This window comes from Ovis canadensis, chromosome 1 (genome assembly GCF_042477335.2).
Source record: "Ovis canadensis isolate MfBH-ARS-UI-01 breed Bighorn chromosome 1, ARS-UI_OviCan_v2, whole genome shotgun sequence".
Lineage (NCBI taxonomy): Eukaryota > Metazoa > Chordata > Mammalia > Artiodactyla > Bovidae > Ovis > Ovis canadensis.
The window spans coordinates 1,271,900-1,293,251 of NC_091245.1; the positions used below are offsets into that span (position 1 = coordinate 1,271,900).

At 60.1% G+C, this 21,352-nt stretch overlaps 1 protein-coding gene across 3 annotated transcripts; it reads right to left on the minus strand.

The window, feature by feature from the left end:
* Window positions 1–461: 461 nt before the first annotated feature.
* Window positions 462–19,984, minus strand: PPP1R7 (protein phosphatase 1 regulatory subunit 7). Of its 3 annotated transcripts, none has more exons than XM_069583440.1 (11): window positions 18,229–19,008; window positions 15,534–15,595; window positions 14,990–15,118; window positions 12,128–12,183; window positions 11,537–11,602; window positions 10,843–10,973; window positions 10,321–10,483; window positions 9,105–9,221; window positions 8,168–8,272; window positions 5,641–5,727; window positions 462–749 (listed from the first exon to the last, which is right to left on the minus strand). In XM_069583440.1, exons 3-11 carry the CDS (start codon window positions 15,054–15,056, stop codon window positions 573–575), a joined length of 969 nt encoding a protein of 322 aa, XP_069439541.1. In that variant the 5' UTR covers window positions 15,057–15,118; window positions 15,534–15,595; window positions 18,229–19,008; the 3' UTR covers window positions 462–572. The 3 variants fall into 3 exon arrangements, with proteins under 3 accessions (XP_069439541.1, XP_069439548.1, XP_069439531.1); XM_069583447.1 differs by lacking the exon at window positions 18,229–19,008 and adding an exon at window positions 15,917–16,166; XM_069583430.1 differs by lacking the exon at window positions 15,534–15,595 and having other exon boundaries at window positions 18,229–19,984.
* Between the last annotated feature and the right edge of the window lie 1,368 nt (window positions 19,985–21,352).

A 21,352-nucleotide genomic window follows, 5' to 3' on the forward strand; every position in this document is an offset into this window, starting at 1 on the left:
ACTGATAGGGTAAGAAGGGGTAATGTAAGCGTGGCGACGAGGGCAGCTCCCTGGACACAGTCCTGTGGCGACCCGGTGGGCTTGGACCCTGCAGAGGTCCCATGCCGTGCGTGTAGAGGCTGCTCCTCTGGCCTGAGGGCTGTGGGGACCAATGGGGGCCCCTGCCCTCCAAGGGCGCTGGGGGCTGCAGCACACGGGGCTGAGGTGCCCTCTGCCTGCAGTTTATTGCTAATACATACAGTTTACAAATGGGCATCTACCGGCCCAAGAGACCGCAGAGTTGTGGGCAGAAAGGCCCAAGGGCCCTGGACACCCTCCCAGACTCACTGTTTCACCCTGCAGGGGGCTCTGAGCCCCCTCTGAGGGGAGGACATGGAGACAGGCCAGGGGCAGGGCCCAGGGCCACGGAGCACGGAGGGGGGGCCACACCCGGCCGGCGGGGACGGCCCTGCACACACAGCTTCACTCAGCGCCTTTTTATTGCCTGTGGGTTCGTGACTGCTGATACAGTGACGCTGCAGGAGTGACGGGTGGATTAAAACCGTGGCCGGGAGGCTGTGCAGGAGTGGCCCTCAGAACCTGACGAAGGTGGCGTCGATCTGCCGCACGCTGGGCAGGGCCAGCATGACCTTCCGCCGGTACTGCGGGTCGCGCTGCAGGGGGTTCCGCTCCAGGTACACCGTCTCCAGGCTCCTGGCGCCCTTCAGCTCGTCCAGGTCGCTCCAGCAGTCCAGGAGGTTGTCGTTCATCTGGGGGGACAGGCGCACGTCAAGAGAAGCCTCAGGACCCCACAGCACCCCCCCCGCCCTGCCCCATGCAGAAGAGAGGCCGGCCGTCCACCCAGGCGCGTGCTGGCCGGGCTGCATCCCGTGGGATGAACCTGGCGGACGCCGCTAAGTCCATGTCCGGGTCCGCAGGGGGACGAAGGAGCCGACACACAGCGCCCGCCCCCACCCCGGGCAGGCAGGCTTTCTTAGACTCGCCTGCTTAAGGAAGCCCGTGTTCATGGAACTCCCTGTGGGCGTTGTGTGCCAGCAGCCCTGGGACACCCAGATTTCCAGAACTCGGAGGCTGCGGAGGCCCCGAGGCCTGCTCCTGGTGTGGCGGGGGGCGGGGGGGGGGGGGGGGGGGGGACCCGAAGCCTCTACTGCAAAGGGACAAGGGCTGCTCCGGCAGGAGCTGTGACCAGCACCCTCCAGGCACTGCCTGTCCATCAGGCCCGCCCCGCCAGTCCACCTGCGCCCTCCAGGCCCCGCCCATCCATCAGGCCCCGCCCTGCCAGTCCACCTGCGCCCTCCAGGCCCCGCCCATCCATCAGGCCCCGCCCACCCACCGGTGCCCCGCCCACGCGTCCATCAGCGCCATCCAGGCGCTGCCGCCAGGTGCAGTCATGGCAGGAGGCGGCCATGGCCAGCCGACGGGAGCTGCCACAGCGGAGCTGCGCGAGCACAGGGTGCAGCCTTCAACACGTGCCCCTTGGAAAGCAGGCTAGCACTGGCTGTCTCCATCCTTCCGCTCCGGCTCCCACTGTGGCCTGGGGGGGCCCTGGGCCCACAGCTTATGCGCCATACACCTTCCAGACTGGACAGAAAGAAGGCTCTGTTCTCCAAATGGTCTTTAGTGTTTGTTTTGTTTTTTTAAGCAGCACTTCCTGCCAGGAGCCAGTGTGAGGAACCCCGCCCGTGGCAAAGGTCATTAGGAAGGAGGCTCGGCATACGCAAAGGTGGGGTCGAGCCTCGGGTCCCCCTGGAAATTCTCGAGCATCTACCCCCAAAACCGGAGTCTGCCTACCTTACTGCATTATGCTTTCACCAACTCCTCTGACATTAACAGGGGGCTGTCCCCCCCCCACCTTTATCTGGAAAAAGTTAATTTAGAGCTTTTAAATAATAAGTCTCCTGGGCATAATAAGAGTGTTTCAATCCAAAAACCCCTCTGATGGCTTTCTAGCCTGCCCACAGGACTCTTATGGCTGCGCATGTGACTGTTTGCGGCCTCCTGACTGCAGGAGGCACAGGAAGCTTAAAACATCCTAGGAATGTAGGGGCTTCCGAGGAGTCAAAATCATTAGAACAGGACTGATTAAGGGTTTCATTTGTTGAGCCAATACTTGCTGCCAAACTGTCATATCTTTTATTTGTTGATATAGTTGGTATATAGAAAAAAAACAAGCAGCAACACAGACCTTTGAGTTGAGCACCTTCTCTGCTGTAACCCACTGGGCCTTCGCTCTACAGAGACGTAACTTCATTTAGTGCTCTAAGGAGACGCAGATTAAAGGAAAACGCTTCAGGGGGAATGAGATTAACACCCATTAAGGAAGAGAGCCATAAAGTGTTAACAGGCCTCTTGGTCAGAAGACAATGTAAATCACCTGAGACCTTTTGTGTACGGGAAGATATGCAGAAAGGGTCAGGACTGCTGCCCCCGCATGACTCTGTATCTTCCATTATGTAAAACTTAGGCAACGGCACCCTACTCCAGTACTCTTGCCTGGAAAATCCCAAGGACGGAGGAGCCTGGAAGGCTGCAGTCCACGGGGTCGCTGAGGGTCGGACACGACTGAGCGACTTCCCTTTCACTTTTCCCTTTATGCATTGGAGAAGGAAATGGCAGCCGACTCCAGTGTTCTTGCCTGGAGAATCCCAGGGATGGGGGAGCCTGGTAGGCTGCTGTCTATGGGGTTGCACAGAGTCGGACACGACTGAAGTGACTTAGCAGGGTATAAAAACACCTTTCAAAACTAAAGTTATGGGGTTTTTGCACAAGCTTGGCCTCCCCTGAGTTGACTCTCTCTTTCTCCCTCTCCTTCCCTCTTTTTCAGGCTGATCCCTTGGAATGCAGAGGCTCTCCATGTCTACTTATTTGCCCGGGCTTCTAAGACTCACGAGAGAGGGAGCCCAGGGCGGGGCACCCTCCGCTATTCAAGCGGGCGCCGGTGGCCTAACGCAGGTGGTGCAAACTCCTTGTCTTGGAACTTTATTGCTTTTCCACGCAAACCAAGTTATTCAGCCTCTTTTCTCCACTAATTTTCCTACTACACTATTCTTTCCTAATCTCTCTTTATATTTCTAAATAAATAAGTTTTCCCTTGCCGACTCCATCCCCGCTTCGAATAACCCTGGATCCACCGGGGCTGGACTCCGGCAACTTTCTACCTTTTTTATGGCAAAACAGAGTCTGTTTATAAGCATTTTTTGTATTTTCTCCCTTAAAAAGCATGGCTTCTGTGTTTCTGCTACAAAATACGGCAGCAACTGGGGAGCGCTGCAAGGTGTGTTCTTAAGCGCAGGGTCTGTGACACGTGAGTGTCAGTAACGTTCACAGAAGTGAAAAGACACCTTCCCTGAACAGACCGAGCCCTGTCCCCGTTCAGAGGGGAGGTCTTGGCAGTGGGATCTACTTCGACCCCTTTCCCGTGTCACTGGTGGTGGTGTCCATGACTCGCCCACGCCTCCTCGCCCCTCCAGTCATTCGAGCCAGACGTACACCCCACAGGCTTCCCACGTGAGCCCTCAGACCTCTGCTGACACCGCTGTCCCAGCAGTTACTATGTTCATAAGCCCCATGACTTATCAGTTCGGGTGTTCCACAGCACGGCCAGGCTCCAGGCGGTTTTCTCTAGGATATAGTAAAGTGGACCTAGGGATTTTGCTCAGCACCAACAGTGCGTTGTAAAGGACGGCTTAGACAAGGTAACTCCCAGACATGTCTTTGTACTTTCTCAAAATGAAACTCAAAACCATTCACCTGTATGTCTCCACAAAAACTCTAGAAGATCTGGAAGGGTCACGCGGCGGGGTGGGGTGTGTGTGTGTGTGTGTGTGTGTCTGTATGTCTCCCTTCTGAGCTCTCCCAGCTGAGGCGTGAAGGAGCAAGGTGTGGGGAGTGAGCTCCTGGTGCTCTCATCTTCTTAAAGACCCTCCTGGAAGCACCGTTTTAGTTCCTTCCGATCTAGACTGTCTCCCGCCTCCTTCTCAGTTTTTCCTGTCAAATGAAGTGACCTTTAAAGCAAGCTGGCTGCTGGTCGTGCAGAAGGGCCCACATTCTGGATGCAGCAGGCTGCTCCCCGTGGCCGCGAGCTTGTTCTCCAGCTGCTCCACTCTCGACCACTGCGTTACGTGGACACAGCCGAGGTCCCCCCAGTGTCCTGACCAGCACCCCTCGCAGACGGAGCGCATGGGGACGGCAGCCTGTGGCCGTCTCTCTCCCGGGCATGTTTGATCACGTGGGCACACTGGTGACCCCGACGACTCTGCCAACTCATGGCGGGTGATCCTGGGCTCGCACGTGAGCGTCCTGCCTGAACCCATGCTGGGGTCCTGCTGCAGGCGCAGCCGGGAGGGCGCTCCAGGCACATGGTCTCTGGAGTCTATTCCAGTAGTTTCTGATGGTTGACATTTACATTCAAAATTCACATTCACTTCCCCTCAAATTCAGCAACGCTTGAAACAAAACCAAGGTTTGGGAGAATCATCAAGCTATTTTTCTTACGCAACAAAATCACTTGTAGGCTGCTGCCATCAGACTAGGAGTCTGTTACTTCATAGAAAGCTAGGGGTCCGAGAGCACGCGAGCCCCCCAGACACAGCCAGTCTGTTCACGACCCTGTCATGGGGGCACCCTGCCTCCTCAGGGCTTCTGTCACTCAGGCCAGCACAGGCTGCCGGGAGGGTTGCCGGGGCACGAGGGCCGGCACCCGGCCCGGCTGGGGTGAGCCCGGTCAGGACCCCGGTTCTGGGCTCCTGCTCTGGCTGTGCGGCTCCCTGCCTCTTCAGACCGGATCCCCGTGCTCTGATCCTCTGCCGACCCCTGGCCACGCCCTCCTGCAGGGCTGGGCTGCACACCAAACCACAGCTCCCGCAGCTCTCTCAGCACCCCAGCCTTCAGTGGCCGGTCCCGGCGTCACGCCCTGATGGCACCCAAGACCAGCGCCATCACTAAGGGGCAGCGGCGTCCTCACAGCGGGCCGCTGTGTGTCAGGGAAGCCTGGGTCATTTCTGAGACGGGGAGCAGAGAATACACAGGACGTCAGAGGGTTGGCAGAACGGCCGGCCAAGCAAGGGGCAGGCCGTGGACACGGCACAGATCTCTGATGACGCACGCTTTGCACACGGCACTCCCTGCAGGAGTCACGCCTGGGACATGCGTGTGGAACCTTGACACTGCGGATCTCAGCTGGGCGTCGACCTGCAACCCACGCTTCTCATGCCTCGTTTCTCATCTGTGGGCTCCAGGAACCACACCCATCGCCGTGAGACCAACACCGGTGCCTTCCAGGTGACCAACCGCAGAGGCCCACCCATACCTCCTCCCGTGGTTCTAGCCATCTGAGCTGGAAGCATGGCCCCAGGGCTGCGTCTGGAAGCCCTCCAGCCACACGGATCAGGGCTTCTCATGTTCTCACGCGCCCGGCTGTTGACTGCTCTGCCTCTGGGCTGGGGCAGGGCCTGACAGTCATGACTTTACCCAGCTCCCTGGTGACGCTGGTGCTGGAGGGCCACACGCAGTGTGGGGACCGCGTCTGCAGCCCCCCGAGCCCTCGGCCCCCGGTCTGGCCCCCAGAGCCACCGCGGACACACTCTGGAAACCGGGACCCGCTCAGCTGAGCGCCAGCAAGCGCGCGTCCGCTGCACTCACCCAGAATTCCTGCAGCTCCGTTAGGTGGCTGACGTTCTCGATCTTTTTGACTCTGTTTGACGCGATGTCTAACATCGTGAGTTTGTTCTAGAATAAGGAGATAAAATTTCCTGCGTTACCTCGGTTCTGCTGTGACTGTGTGGTGACGCACACAGTGCTGGGTGCTGGGCTTACAGTGCAAGGCGAGCTGCCCTCTGCCCTCACAGGAAAGGGGGTGTTGGTGGGTAGGGGTGGGGGGCATGGCCCTGCCCCCTCCTGCAGCCCCCTGCCTAGTTTATACCGAATCCTCTCCGCTGCCTCACTGAGCTCGTCACTGGGGTCTGAAACTAGTGCCATCAGACTCCACAACCCAGACTCCCACATCCTGGTCCGAAGGACCCCAATGGGCAGGTAACACCTGCAAAAGCAGAAGAGGCCTGGGCGCTGGGAAGCTGCCTGGGCCCCTGGGGTGGGCCCTGCAGGGCAACAGGTGTAGCACCATTTATCCAGTGCCTGTCCCAAGGAGACACCCACACCCAAATGATTCTGAAACATTCCCTCCTCACTTACGGCAGCGAGGGTGGGGAAGGGCCAGACCCCACCCAAACGATTCTGGAAGGGGCCCTGCTTCCAGCGCAGAGAGGAGCGCTCGAGCAGCCCGTCTGGGTGCTGACATGGGCAGGGGCTGCTTCTGCCGAGTGCTGACTGCAGCAGGCCAGCAGGCACCTGCCCGCAGGGTGCGGAGGTTTGGGCAGAAAGGGACTCAGGAGAACCGTGCTGAAGGAGGCTTGGGGATGGCGGGGGACGGCACGGGGGGGGGGGGTGCCCAGCCAGGCCTGCTGTGCCCGCCTCAGAGGCTGGGTGGCGTGGGGAGCGCGAGGGCGGGACCTGGCTGCAGTGTTTCTGGCATGTGTAGGCCGTGTCCCTGTGGCAGCCCCGTGCGGAGACCAGCGCGGGGGCACCCAGCGGCCAGAACGGCCCCAAACCTCCGCACTAGGACCCCGTCACGTGCCTGACGCTACCTTGAGATTTTCTGGGGAGCTGGACAGTGTTTTGAAACCTCATTCAAAAGCAAACCAGTACTAATTACTTAAAAAAAGGTAAGGAGGGGGATGGGGGTGAGGTGGGGTGGGGAGAGCAACCGCAGGCTCCCCCGGCAGACCAGTGGGAAGGCCTGGCACCTGGAGAAGCGCTGAGCAGGGCGGCCCCAGGGCGCTGGGGGCGCAGTCGTTCTCTGTTTGGGAGAAAGATCACTGACTGCCTGGCCTCGCACCACGAGAGTAAACTCCAGGGAAGCTAAGAGACGCAGCTCAGAGGAAGATGCAGGAGAACATTTGCTCTCTAGTTGAATAAAACCTGTTGCATTGGATTAGGAGGACTTCACAAAAATATAATTACTTTAAAGCCACAACTCTTCTGTTCTGTTTAGCTGCAGAGGCCCACATGGGGTCCAGTACTGGGCTGGGCCGGGCGACTGCAGCACACCTCCCGGGACAGCTCCCAGGCTCCCGCCCTGTCCTGCTGCTCCCGGGGACCACGCCCTCTCCTGCGCAGACGCTGCAGCTGTGCGAGGGGAATGGTGTGGCGAGGGGGCCCTGCCCAGCCCCGCCTCTCAGAGCCTGGCCTCAACCTCCTGTTCCGCACCGCCAAGGCGCGCACCCAGGCTACACGCCAGCTCTGCAAAAAGTCGGACTGAAAGGCAGGGGAAGGGGACCACACCCACTGGATGCAAATTCCGCCAGCTTTTCCAAAATTCTGTAAATGGTGGTGAAACAAAATCCATAAAGTGGGTTTCCTCTAAAACCTCACTGATGTTGATGAGGCCCAGGGCCAAAGAAGCCCTCGCCAGGCCTGAAGCGAAGCCCTCGCCAGGCCTGAAGCGCAGCGCTCCCCAGGCGGCCGGCCGGGCCACACCTGCTGGCAGTTAAAACAGGAGAAGTGCCCAGGGAAGCTGAGTGAGCTGAAGCACTCCATTTGTCTCGAATGCTGCGCGGAGGAAGAGCAGGCTGGCCTGCGGCAGCTGAGGAGGGAAGGGGCCTCCTGCAGGCTCAGGGCCAGGGCTGCCCTCCGGGCCAGTGCTCCTGAGGCTGTCCTGAGCTGGGTGGGCAGGGCTGGTGGGGAGGGAGGGGGAGGGGGAGGAGAGAGGGAGGGGAGGGGAGGGAGCGAGGACGGTACTGGATCTGGGCCCTCGGCTGGGGGTGGGGCCAGAAGTTGGTGGCCAGGGGCAGGAAGAGAGGGCAGCGGCTGATAACTGAGAGTCGTCCACGGTACAGGGACACCCGGGGTTTCTGTTTTAAAGATTTTAATTATTGTTGGCCGTGCCACGCTGCATGCAGGGTCTTAGTTCCCTCACCCGGGACCGAACCTGCGTCCCCTGCATTGGGAGCTCGAAGGCTTAACCGCTGGACCAACGGGGAAGTCCCTAGGGTTTCCTTTTTAGAAATCTTCCCCAAGCCCGCAGGCCGTGCGCTGAACCGCCTGCGACAGCCAGCCCGGCTCCGCCCGCCGCGGCCCCTGCGCCCCCGCCCCACGGCCGGCGGGCTCTTACATTGTTGTCCAGGCCCTCGATGGCCTCAATGCCGTTGTGGCTGAGATACAGCTCCCGCAGGTTCACCAAGCTCTGCAGGCCCTCGATCTTGGTCAGCCGGTTGCTCTGCAGGGAGAGTCAGAACGCATGAGACCGGGGGCTTCTGGGAAGATGGCAGCGGACACAGGGCTCCTGACAACAGGGCGCCGCCCACAGCAGCTGCAGGGGCCTGGCCCACAGGGACGCAGACCAGGGCCCTGCGTCTGCTGTCCTGGGCCAAACTCGTGCACATGGCCAAAGGCTTTGATGCACGAAACTCACTTTTCAAAATCTACTTGAAAAAGGTCTACCTCAAATAATTTAATTAACTCAAAAATGTCAAAATCAGAATATTTAAAATCACTTAGTTCTCATTTCCTTTGGCATCCATCGTAACTCGAGTTAGAGCACAGCGCTCGCTTCTCACACAGATCTGCACGATATCTGCTTTCTGAGAGGCATGGGTGGTCTTGGGGTTCCTGTCCCCACGGCCTGCCACCAAAGCCCCCGGGCCCACCACCGTGCGCCTGCTCCTGATGAAAGGAGCCGGGCCGCAGCCACGCGGGCACTGCCCACCCCACGTGGGTGCTGCCCAACCATGCCCAGGTGGCACACTCCTGGGCACTGACGGGACAGGACGGCGGGGGGGGGTCACTCCCACCAGGAGCCCAGCACGGTGTGAGCTATGGAGAGACGAGCTGCCCTGGCTAAACATGGCCTGGATGTTCATTAGAGGACATGTGGCGTGTTACGGAAGGAAACCTCAGGCCCGCATGGGTCACGTGTGCTGCAGATCTGTGCAGTGTGATGTCTCCACTCCTCACTGACAGTGAAGCCAAGCGCTGCCCAGCATGGAGACAGTGGAGGAGCAAAGCCCTGCCCTGGGGGCCCACGGGGCAGGAGGCTGGGCGGTCCGCACCTGCATGCTGAGGACGGTCAGGTTGGTGAGTGCATCCAGATTCTGAAGCTTAGTGATCTTGTTTTTCCCCAGAAACAAACTCTCCAGGTTGGTTAATGTGTCAATATTTTCAATCACCTGTGAAAATCAGGACAAGGCAGCAGTCACGGGAGGGGAAAGGGCCCGACCCCTCGGGCGAGCAGACAGAGCTGCCTGGATGTCGGGCAAGTACTGCCCACTCTGGGATCCCCCAGGCAACCTCACTTCAGAGTGCAACCTGAGAACAGACGCTGGTGGTGTCCTGCGGGTGGCAGCTGCGGGAGCCCCGGGCCTGGGACGCCTGCAGGCTCCTCCCCGCTCTGCCCCGTGCTCCCCAGGGCCCCATGGGCAGCTGCGCTAGTGAGCACCCCTAGCAGGCCTCAGGTCCCCGCCTCCCGGGTACACCACTCTCCCACAACAGGCTAGCTGAGCTTTTCCGGCAGGGGCTGCAGCGGGGCCTCCAAGGGCAGAGTGAGCCTCTTCTTCAGTCCTCACAGCAGGATGGGCCGGGGCTGGCCCGGGAGGACGAGGACTGAGAGGCAGGGCAGCCCCGCCTGCCGTCACCTGCGTCGGCTGTGACGCGGCCCCTCTCCCCCACAGGGATGCTGCGGAACACGCTGATGCCTGGACCACTCCGAGTTTCACACGTGCTGCTTTGCTACTTTCGACCACACCACCACCACCAACGGTCACAAGAAGCCCTTTGCCGCAAACACTCTCCTTGGTTTGCGTCCTGTCTAGCTCACAAGGGCCAACCTGAGCTGACCAGTGTGCTAGAAGCTTCCAAAAGTTGGAGGGGCATTTCTGGCATGCAGGTGGAGGAAGGGCTCAGAAACCCTGCCTTCAGCCACTCAGCAGGGGCGGATGGGCCCACTACGTACCAGGCTGCGCCCACCCTCCTATGGCCGGAGTGGGGGCCCATCCCCCTGCTGTGCATGGGCCCCTTCTGCGCCAAGAGGCGCGCCTAAAACCACACCCAGCGGCACGTCCAAAAGCCAAGTGCCGGGGCTGCTGTCGGGCAGAGTGCAACTTGTCTGCTAAGAGTTACATTGTGACTCGGATGAGGAGCAAGAGAACGCCGCGTGTGGAAGAAAGGGCCACGCTCCCACGAACACCGACCCCCAGTGAGCACTCGGTCTCGCGAGACACAGCTGCACACCCTGCACACCTCCAGGCCGCGCCCCGCGCCCACACCCACCCGTATCCGGTTGGACCCCAGCTCCAGCATCTGCAGTTGGTGCAAGCTGCTTATGTTCTCAATTTTGCTGATCTTGTTGTTGACCAAGAAGAGCTTCTTCAGTCGTGTCAACTTATCAACGCCTTCAATGTTTCTCAGTAGATTAAAAGAAATATCTAAAACCCTGGGAACAGGCAAAGCATTCATTAACGAGCACAGGTCACGCCGAGCTCAGGACGTAGCTGACTTAGAGGCAGCAGCCCGCCCGGGGAATGTGGCGGGGCGGGCAGCCCATAGGGCCCCCAAAGCCTGCTGCCCCGGCTCCCAGCACGAGGCTGAGGACAGAAACCGTCTTCTCCCCAAGGAGCTCAGCCTGACATCTCCAGTCAAAGGCTTCACGTGCAGGCTGGGACTGTGGGCAAGCCGGTGCCCCCGCGGAGCCAGGCACAGGCCTGACCGTGGGCGGGGGCTCCCCGGCCCGAGTTCGGGCTGCAGGGCTGGTTTTGGGGCGGCTGCCAGGCCCCCTGCAGCCTCACAACTCACTCCAGCTCTGTCAGCGCGTCCAGGTTCTCAATCCTCCGGATCTGGTTGTCGTAAAGGTCCAGCTCTCGGAGGCTCTGCAGCCCCTCTAGGTTCTCAATGCACTTGATCAAATTCTGCCGGAGGCAGAGCGTCTGGGGGACAGAAAAAGGGCAGCTGACAGAGGGGACGGAGAGGCCCGTAGGAAGTGCCCACTGTCCCAGACTCGGCCTCCACACCTGGGGCCTGGGTGGGGAAGTGGTTTTGCTCCTGTTTTCTAGTACGGTGCTGACCTGGAGAGGACGGGCAGATACCCGCGGGGATGCAGGGAGGCCCTGATGAGCGTTCTTGCTGTGTGAGGGGGGCGCTGGGCAAGGGGAGGGGTGCTGTTTTCCAGCAGAGGGAACTCACTGAACTGCAGTGAGCTAAGCACATCGAGTCTGGGCTGCATGTGGCTGCAGGCAGGCCCCGACGGAGGCACCACCGATCTGAGCCACCGCGCGAACCTGGGGAGAGCCAGCTAGCCGAGCGTCCGGCCTGTTACCCTGCAGGGCTCAGGATCAAAGGCGCCCGAGGGACGCTCCCGTTGCAGCGTGGCACCTTCCCGAGCACAGTCACCGCGCAGAACTCATCTGTTCCGGTTTACCCACATCCAGTGGGGGGATGCACTCTGCAGGGTCACACGGGCCCCTGCCATGCAGGGACGAGCTCCTCTCACCTTCACTTTCTTCAGCACCTCGAATCCTTCAATTTTTCCAATGCGATAATGATTCAGATCTACATCCTGAAACAGACAAAACCTAGCTCAGCTGCAGATAGGCACCTGGAGACGCACTTCCCGGGCTTGGAGCCATGAGGAGGCCGGGAGGCGGCGGGGCTCGGGGAGCAGTGCCGCCCGGAGTCATGGGGCCAGCTGACGCGGGCACAGCTGTGCCGTGACAGGCAGCGGCCTGACGTGAGACTGACCCTCTGAACCAGTGGTGCGAGAAGCCTGCTCTCGCCTGCGCGCGCCCCTCGTCACCCCTGGGGGCTGCCCCACCCTCGCCTGCGGCTCCTCCTCGCACCAGGACGGATGTGCAGCGGTTACGGCTGCCTCTGCCACACAATTCTCGGTGTGTACAGCGCCACGCGAGACCAAGCCCTGGTGTTAAAAACAGTAAGAACACAAGGACTCTGACCAGCCAAGGGAGGCCCCGACCACCGTTGCTTCTAGGGAATCGCCTACTAATCTGGCACGTTCATAAAAGATGGCCTGACGGCAGGGCTCTCCGCCACCAGGCCCCTGGGGTGGCCGAGCAGGCAGCGTTACCTCTGCGTCTTTGTCCAGGCTAATGGTCTCCATATCCACAGGCAACTCTTGTCCTTCTGGAAAAGGAAGAAGAAAAAGCCCATTCAGAGCTCTGGTCTCCAGGAGCAGGTGCCCGGCCGTTGGGGGCCAGCTGGGGCGGGCTGCCTGAAGCGCGCGGCCAGCTCAACAGAGGAGGGACCTGCAGGCGACACCCAAGGGCAGCGACCAAGCGGTGGGGCCGACACCTGACAAGCGGCACCTCTCAAGGCTCTGGGTCCTGAATTCAGCTACTGGCAAAGGTCTCCAAGACTCCACCTACGTCCTATAACTTCCCAAGAAAGGAAATGTGGTCTGAAGCTGTTGGCAGAAGGGCAGGGGGTGAGCGAGCCTCAGGTGACCGCAGCCAGCAGCACGGAAGCCACCCACCGCCACCTTCCGGCACGGCCTGCAGCGGCACCTGGGGACAGCCTGCCCTCAGTTTTTCCCTTCTGGTCTGTGGCAATGAATCAGGCCACTTGAATGTGGGTCACGCCAGGCACATCAGATGTTCTAGGACGTGCCTTTCATTGCTTTGGAAAATGGCCCTGCATCTACAGACACATCTCTCTGCACAGAGCAAAATAAAATGAGGCTCAGTTCAACCAACAGGATCAAAGAGCCTTGCCAAATAAGTGAAACACAGCGCCTGCTGAGGAGCCGGGGAGGCTGGGAGCCAGCCCGCCCTGGAGAGCGGGTCTCCAGGGACCAGGCAGGGCCGAGGAGGGCAGGTCCGGACCAGCGCGTCTGACTAGGAGAGCGAGCCGCTCTCCCAGCCTGCCAGGGGCATCGGGGCTGCAGGAGGCCACGTGCAGACCGGACAGCACTTCTGTGGAGCCTGCCTGTGCTCTCACAAGCTGCTGCTGAAGAAGCTGGGCCGCCTGCGCGCAGAGCGCCTGGTCCTTGGTGGGCGCGCCTGCTGTCTGGCCTGCGCCCCAGGGACGATGGCTATCACCACCACTCAGTGGCCTCCTGCCTCTGCGTTTCCCCTTCAGCAACAGGGCCCACATCCTGGCCTCACAGCCCCGGCGCCTCCCCAGCGCGGGCAGCTCGCAGGCTGGACTGGAGGCCCTGGGAAGGCGTGCCCAACTCGGGAGCAGCCCCAGAGACTGCCTGGCCTCACACTGGGCAACTCCATTGGACCACCTTCCCATCACTGTCAACAACGGCTGCTTGAAAATGAAACAAAGCACGCCGTTTCCTCTAGGCCAGCCACAGCTTTATGGAGTGTCAGCAAATCCAAGAATTAAATAAAAGGACTTGGGCAAAACCAAGAGACTGCCCCAAATGATCCGTCTTCAAAAGGCAGCACAGCCAACACCAGGAACTCAAAGCTGCAAAGAAACACATGCCACCACAAAGGCAGGGTGGCCGGGCCAGCTGGGATCCAAACCCGGACACGCGGCCACACGGCTAAGGGCTCCGCCTGTAATCCACGCAGCACACGCCCGCTCAACCTGTGAGACAGACGCTACCAGCCATCTTCCTGAACCTGTGTTTCAAGTGTTAGAGCAGTAACTTAGAGCAAACAAGCGAAAGGAACAGCTGACAGGTAGGAACCTGTCCACTGGAACCTAAAGACCCAGACAAGCACAGGAAGGAGCAGGCCCGGGCCGCTGAGGGCTTACACAGGCGCGCTTTCCTGGAGGACTGCGAGCCAGGTTCCTGGAGGCAGGAGCCGGGGGGAGCACCCACGCCAGCGCGGCCGTGGCAGGACGTGACAGCAGGTGGCGCTCCCCCGGGCCTTCCTGTGACTCAGCCGCAGGGAGGGCTGTCGCCCATCCCTCCCATGCGCTTCTCCACCCACACGGCTTCCAGAATGTTGCCTCCGAAGTTCCTAAATAAGGCGACTGGTACTTTTGTGGTAGTCGCCTTTTGCCTTGAAATTAGGTTGCCATGGTTACCGAGCATCTGTGCTGGCACAGAGCACGATGCTACTTTAGAGATTAGTTTTGCTTCCGTTACTGTAAGGGGAGCGCGCGAGTGCTGGCGCCTTAAAACCCCACACAGCAGAGGCAAGCCCAGAGAATGCAGGCTGCACAGGAGCCTCTCGAGCCTGCTGCTCAGAGACCCCGCCCCGAGCAGTGGCTGCGCCTTCTCTCTCAGGTGGACAGAACTGCACGCTATCGTCGCTTTTCAAAAACAAAGACAGGGCTTTAGCATGCACATTGTCTGCAAAAGAAAAATCTGCTTTTTTCGCCTAATATGTTTTGGACATCCTTCTGTGTGTATGCTTTCTCTCACTTCTTTCAATGGAAACTGATTTTCTAAGCAAACAAAGAAAAAAGGTTTAGATCATGGTTCAGGGGGTGAAAAACCACCGTTACAGGCGGAGAACACTCTTTTCACCTCTAAATTCATTTTGCTGTTTCTAATCACTAAGAAGACAATTTAGAAGCTGATCCTCAGGCTTACAAGCATGGTGGAGCAGGACTCAGAAATGACTTCTCTGAGATACAGTTAGTCTCCGTGACCGAGGCAGGAAAGGAGGGCACACGATGTTTACTGCCCTTCCATCTCACTTTCGGAACACGTGGGAATAAGCGATTTCCTGGTTCTGTTCCAGAGGACACATCTGTACCAGTATCACTAGTGGCTGCATTTGTCTTCCGTGAAATCAGGAAGCCACCCATCTAGCCTGCAAGGGCCCTAAGTGTGGAGCTGACTCAGCGAGCACCTCAGAGGGGGCCCTGCTCCGAGTCCTCGCCCACCAGGCCCTGTGGGCCTCCAGAGTGGGCTGGGCACGTGCCGGGCGGCATCCGCCCCCCATCCCTCAGGCTGGGCACAGGCGACAGAGCCTGCAGCCTGCCGCCAAGCGGGTCTCGTGCTCTCCCCTTGGCCCGGTACCTTCTGGGTCCTCCTGCCCCCGCTCCTCTCCGTCCTTCAGGCTGTGCGTGCTGAGGTCCGCCACCATCCCGCTGTTCTGTGCCTTCCCTTCGTCGTCACCGGACTCTTCTGATTCAACCCGCCTGTCAACTGAACCCACACACACTGATAAGAACGCACATTCGCGTCAGGGGGCTCTGCAAGGAACATGTAACAGACTGACATCCAGCCGGAAGTCAGAAAGACTGCATTCAAGAGCTTTTGTTGAATTCAGGTCAACAAACATTTGACTGCTTTCCAGGTGTGTCCTGGGCACCATGTGAGGCACCCAGAGGAGGGGGGCTGGGCTTTGGGAAGAGGGTAGACCAGGGAGGCCACGGGTTACAAGGGTGAGGAGCGCACTATTCCTGCTCTCAAGGAACTCGTGAAACGCCAGGTATCTGGAAGGCCCGGGTGGCTCGCGGCTGAACGTGCTAATGGTAACACGCAGGGAAGCACCTCCTGTCCGCGCCCTCTTGCCTGGATATCCACACAGAGGGGACCGTGTGACCCTCCCGCCACATACCTTCATCCAGGCTCCACTATCCATTTGGCCAAGAAAACCAGCCCAGTTCACAGGCCCACGTTCTGAAAGAAATCAAGACTAACTCAAATCAGACTGTGGGCAGTGGGGCGCTCTAGAAAAGGAGAAGACAGCCAGTAGCGCTCCACGCCCCACACGAGTCATGGCCCCAGGCACCAGGGCACTGCTAGCCCAGCGCAGTCCTGTCCTGAGGGCTGAGTCGCCTCAGTCGTCAGACCGCAGCCTGCCAGGCTCCTCTGTCCAAGGGACTCTCCAGGCAAGAATACTGGAGCCAGGTGCCATGCCCTCCTCCAGGGGATCTTCCCGACCCAGGGATCAAGCCCGCATTTGTCACGCCTGCTACGCTGGCAGGCGGGGCTCTTTACCTCTGGCATTGCCTGGGGAGCCCAGCTGAATACAGCTGACTGGTGAAAACCTTTTGGCAAGACTGTCAGACAATTTTCCTTTTTCTTCATTTGTCTGCAACCTCTGTGGAAGCCTGTCTGGAAGAGCTAGAGCACTCACAGGTGGCATCATCAGTCACAGGGCAAGGATTCTCTCTTCTGTGACCACAGCTCATCTACAGAGGGGTGTGCGTTCTGTGGGGAGGGACGCTGCTTCAACTCCGAGTCTCCCACTGGGATTAGTAAAGCAGCGCCAAGGAAAGGCTGTCGGCTAAGTCCTGACGCTTCATCTCTAACACCACGACACCCGTTCCTTCCTCCTAAAACTTCCTGGCAACTGTCTTGGATCAGCTACTCACTGCCTGTGGTCTGTGCTCCTGCCTGGCCTCCTAGCTGGTCTCTCAGTCGCTTGTCAGTCTGTTTAAATCTATTCTCCAGAGACTCTGATCTGATCCCAGAATCCAAATCTGATCTTTGACCCCCCAAATGTCTAGAAGGCCCGTGACTCTTCCTGAGTTTGCACCTCACCCCGATAGACACAGCTTTGGCCCGCTGCTTCCTTTTCGAAGCCTCAGTCTCCTCGTGAGCAGGAGGAGGCACTATAGTACCCACACACCAGAGTCGCTGTCGGGCACAAAAGCATGTGCACGACACGCACGGAGACATGGGATGGATTAGCCGTCACCCGGCACAGCCTCTCTGCGGTCCAGCAAGTCCGCTGGGCAATGGTCTGGTGCAGCTGAGCCCAGGGTAGGAGGGGCTTAGCTCATAAAGGGCAGCCAAAGTGCCATGTGGGATAGCAGGTCAGCACACCAGGTGACCGTGGGGCCCTGGGGACAGCGGCCTGGCTCAAGGTGCTGGCAGGGGCGATGGGAGAGGCAGCAGATACCGGGAGATACTAGGGAAGCGGGGGCCGCAGAGCTTGCTGATCTGTGGAATGGGCGGCTGCCAGAGAGAAGGAACTGTCTAGGCTTCCTCCCATTTGCCATTTACCAAGACAGGGAGACAGCTGAAGAGGAAGCGGCAGAGGCGGGAGGGCGGGGAGAAGGCGGATAAGAAGAGGTGCTTCCCTGCCTAGAAAGACCCAAAGGTCTCCAGGTCCAAGCCCTTCCCGAGCGCCTCCCCTCCACCCAGGCCCTCCACCACGTGCCCTGCCTGCCTCACCCGCCACATTGTCCTCCAGGACCAGTCACCCTTGGTCACTCCCTGCTTAGAAAGGCCCAAAGGTCTCCAGGTCCAAGCCCTTCCCGAGTGCCTCCCCTCCACCCAGGCCCTCCACCACGTGCCCTGCCTGCCTCACCCGCCACATTGTCCTCCAGGACCACTGTCACCCTTGGTCACTCTGACAGGTCACACTCCCTCACACCCCTATGCCTGTGAGTGCTTTCCTTCACCGGAGGCAGCCTTTGCTCTTTCCTGCCCCCCCCCCCGCCCCCCCCCCCCCCCACCCTGGTCTCCAGCCTGGCTGACTGGTATATCCTTCGAGGTGCAGCAGGGAGCTGGTTCTGGCTGCTGCAGCCATCACTCCCAAACATGCTGCCGCCTCTTCCACCCCTTCCCTAACACTTGACACTGGAGACCCCGGCTTCTCTTAGGGAGGGCTCGGGAAGCAAGCATAACCAAAATACAATGAGCGCTCAAAGACACGACCGGCTCTCCGCTGGGGCTGGGTGTGCATGTGATTACACACATACATAACACGCACGCAGACTGGTTTTCTACAAAGCCAAAGAGTTGAAATTAGTCTTTATAGCTCTGGAAACAGGAACCTGTCGATTCTATCACTCAACTCTCGCCTGGGGTCAGCCGTTCCCCTCAACCGGTTCGCTTTCCAGAGGACCCTTCTCCACCCCCGCCGCGTCCACCAATGAGCTGCCCCGGGCGGGTCCCAGCGAGCCCGCGCCTCGCTTCCCGGTCAGCTGCCTGGGGACCTGTCTCGCGGGTCAAGCTCAGGGATTCGGTGCGAGGCTCCCAGCAGCTGGGGCGGGCGCAGGGGGCTGCGGGACCGCCGCGCCCTCAGTCCTCACCCACAAGCCCGGCGCTCCTGCCGCTCGCCCCGGCCCTGCGGCCCCCGCCGCCCCGGCCGCCCGCGCCCTCCCGGCCGCTGCCGTCTCAGCACCGGGGTCCGCGTCCGGCTGTCCGGGGCCACCCCCGCCCTGCCGGCTGGCAGATGTCACGGGGCGCGCGGGGCTGGGCCCGGGCCGCCCCGCTTCTCCCGGGCATGACTGGCACGGGCCGCCGCCCCCGCCCCCGCCCGCCGGGCCCTTCGGTCGCCGCCCCGCGGGGCCGCTCACCCTCCATCATCTCCTGCGACTGTTGCTGGCCCGCGCCGCGCTCCGCCGCCATGTTGGCTGCTCTTTCCCTTTCCGGAATCTGTCGCCTCAGGCCCCTCAGCCAATCAGGGCTCCCAGCTCAGAAGTTTCCCAGCCAATGGGGCCCTGCGCTCCTGCGCGGCTCGAGAGCCTCATGGGAGTTGTAGTTCACCCGCGAGGCCGCGCGGGCCTCCGCCTCCGCGCCGCCAGTCTCCCCGCCCGCCAGGCAGGTAATGGGCGAACTGGAGGTTCTGGAGGCGGGAAGCGGGATGAGGGCAGGGATGATCGGGGCCGCAAGCACGGAGCCGAGCCTGCAGGCGAGCTGAGAGGAGCCTGGGGTCGCTCTGCGCTCGTGGACTGGTGGCGGGACACGGCGGGGCGGCTCCCCAGTCCCTCCGAGCCTCGGCGGCGGCGTCCGCAGAATTGGGCAGATATTGTCGCGGTGTGGACTGAGCCCGTACAAAGGGGCCGCTTCCAGTTAACGCTCAGCGCGGGGCGCCCGCTCTCTTTTCCGGGGCCTGTCCGCTAACGGGTCCGGGAGAGCTGGTCGGACCTGGATGCCGATCTAGCTACTGCGGGAGCCGCAGCCCGAAACGGGCCCCGGCCCCGCGGGCATCATGAGCCGTGAGGGAGCCGCCCTCTGCTCCGCGCCTTCAGGTCGAGGCCTCCGAGAGGCGAGGTCCGCGGTCCTCACTCTTCTCGATCCTGAGACCGGAGGAAACGGCGTCCGGGGACCGCGCTGGCGGAGGCGCCGTCTCTTTTGGTTCCTCCGAGGCGCCGTAGACGGACTTCGGCGCGTCCCTAGCAACCGTCAGCGCGGGCGTCTCCTCGCGGGTCCCTGGGTCCCCGCCCACAGGCGCCGGCGGTTGGGCCCTGGGACCTGTCGATCGGCGCCCGTCGCTCTGCCATTGGCTGGTGGCGCTAGCGGCGCGGATTGGCGCCTTCCCGGCGCGTTGAGAGCTCGGCGGGTGACTGGGCGACCTCAGGCGAGCCACCCGCGTGGGAGCACCGCTCCGCGCCCCACGTTGTCCCACTGCCCGCCCCGCGCCGCCCGGTCGGTGGCGGCCATCTTGCCGCCCTGTGGCTGTTCGCGCCTGGCCGGTCCCGCCCCTCAGCTCCGCTCAGGGTCTCGGCCTGGGCTTGGCCCCACCCGGCGCTCGGTCCTTGCCCGCAGAGGGACTGTGCCTGTCCCACCACTGGAAGGGGCCAGGAGGAGGCTCGCGGAGCTTGACACCCGGGAGCCCCTCAGTGGACGTGTGTGCGGAGAGCCGTGAGCTGTAGCACCTCATCCATGCTGCCCGACGTCCCCACTGCATACCTGGGCTTTGTCTTTAACCTCCTCGCAAGCGTTTCTTTTCTTAGACAGGGACTGTGGCCTTGCGGTGCGGTCTGATGCCTTCTGTTCTCTTACCTTCTACATCTGGCAAAGTAAACCTATGTCGATTCTGTGTCTTACTTTCTCTTGCGGGTTCCCCTCTGTGTCTTCCTGCTGTTGCTTTAAGACCTTATAATTTCTTGCGTGAATGACTGTGATTCCCGCTTCCCCCCTGTTGGTCAGGTTACTTCCAAGCAGGCCTTAAAAGTCAGTCTTTGGGATAAGAGCCATACTGTCTGTGGCAACAGGAGGCCCTGGGAATCAGCCCAGCTTCTCCAGACCCGTCTTTACGGGTGGACCCCTCCCCAGGGGCCCTGTGGGACTACCTCGAGCTCTGCCTGAAAGGCTTCCTCACTCTGCTTTGCTGGCTCAACTCTGCTGGTGCCTCCTCCTGGATGCCTGTGCTGGCCTCTCAGGTCTGAGAGGCGCCCTTGGCTCACATCCTCCATCACAGGAGCGTCACCCTGGATACGCTGGAGGGGCCCTGGACTCGAGAAACAGACCGTCTCAGGATGGGCCCCACACCTGACGTCCAGAGGAAGGCAGGTGTTAGGGTAGGGTCTCCTGTGGCTCAAAATGACATCTTGCCGTTTTCAGCTCTGCCCGCCAGCCTGTTAGCCTCATGCTGCACCGCTCTGCTTGTACAGCAGTGGGGGAGCAGTTGGGACCAACTGTCTCCTAGCGTCGTTCTCCTGAGAGAAAGCCACTTGCTTCCATGTGTTCACCTGTGAGAGCAAGGAGTACTCTTCCAGAAGCTCCCCGCAAGCCTCTCCTTCTGTTTGATTGGGGGTGGGAAGCGTCACACCTTCTGGAATCAAGACCAGCACCAGGAGCAGGCTTACTCTGAGGCGCCATCAGGTGCTGTCTGTGTCCAGCTTCCCGTGGCTTCTGCTCAGAGGGGATACAAAATCGAACAATCATACACCCCCTGCCCCTTTAAAAACCACCCCACTTATTCCAAAAACCTTGGCCTGGATTTGCAGGCATTTCTGATTAGAGTTTGAGTCAAACTTGAACAGGTGAGAAAGGAAGTGATCTAAGGATGCGTGAAGCTGGGCTCTGTGCCCTCAGGGGCCACCCTGGGGCTGTGGCCCCGATGTGCTGTGTGAGGCTGAGCTGGCTCCACAGACTGTGCTCAGGACAGAAGGTGCGAACGGAGAAGGGGTGGTTTTTTCTGAGGCCACTTCTTGGTTTATCAACTTTCGACACTTTTTACTTCCCCAGTTCAGTTCAGTCACTCAGTTGTGTCTGACTTGCGACCCCATGAATCGCAGCACGCCAGACCTCCCTGTCCATCACCAATTCCTAGAGTTTACTCAGACCCATGTCCATTGAGTTGGTGATGCCATCCAACATCTCATCCTCTGTTGTCCCCTTCTCCTGCCTTCAGTCTTTCCCAGCATCATGGTCTTTTCCAGTGAGTCAGTTCTTTGCATCAGGTGGCCAAAGTATTGGAGTTTCAGCTTCAGCATCAGTGTTTCCAATGAATATTCAGGACTGATCTCCTTTAGGATGGACTGGTTGGATCTCCTTGCAGTCCAGGGGACTCTCAACAGTCTTCTCTAACCCTACAGTCCAAAAGCATCAATTCTTCAGCACTCAGCTTTCTTTACAGTCCAACTCTGACATCCATATATGACTACTGGAAAAGCCATATCTTTGAGTAGACAGACCTTTGTTGGCAAAGTAATGTCACTGCTTTTTAATATGTTGTCTAGATTGGTCATAACT

Bases quoted from the DNA above. Each gene is read 5' to 3' on its own strand.
- PPP1R7 (XM_069583430.1), bottom strand. From the start codon at position 18,280: ATGGCGGCGGAGCGCGGCGCGGGCCAGCAACAGTCGCAGGAGATGATG. The intron at 12,184-14,989 runs GTACCGGGCCAA...TTCCTTTTCCAG, and splicing joins GGGGCAGGAGGACCCAGAAG to AAGGACAAGAGTTGCCTGTG. The intron at 9,222-10,320 runs GTGGGTGTGGGC...TGATTTTCACAG, and splicing joins TGGGGTCCAACCGGATACGG to GTGATTGAAAATATTGACAC.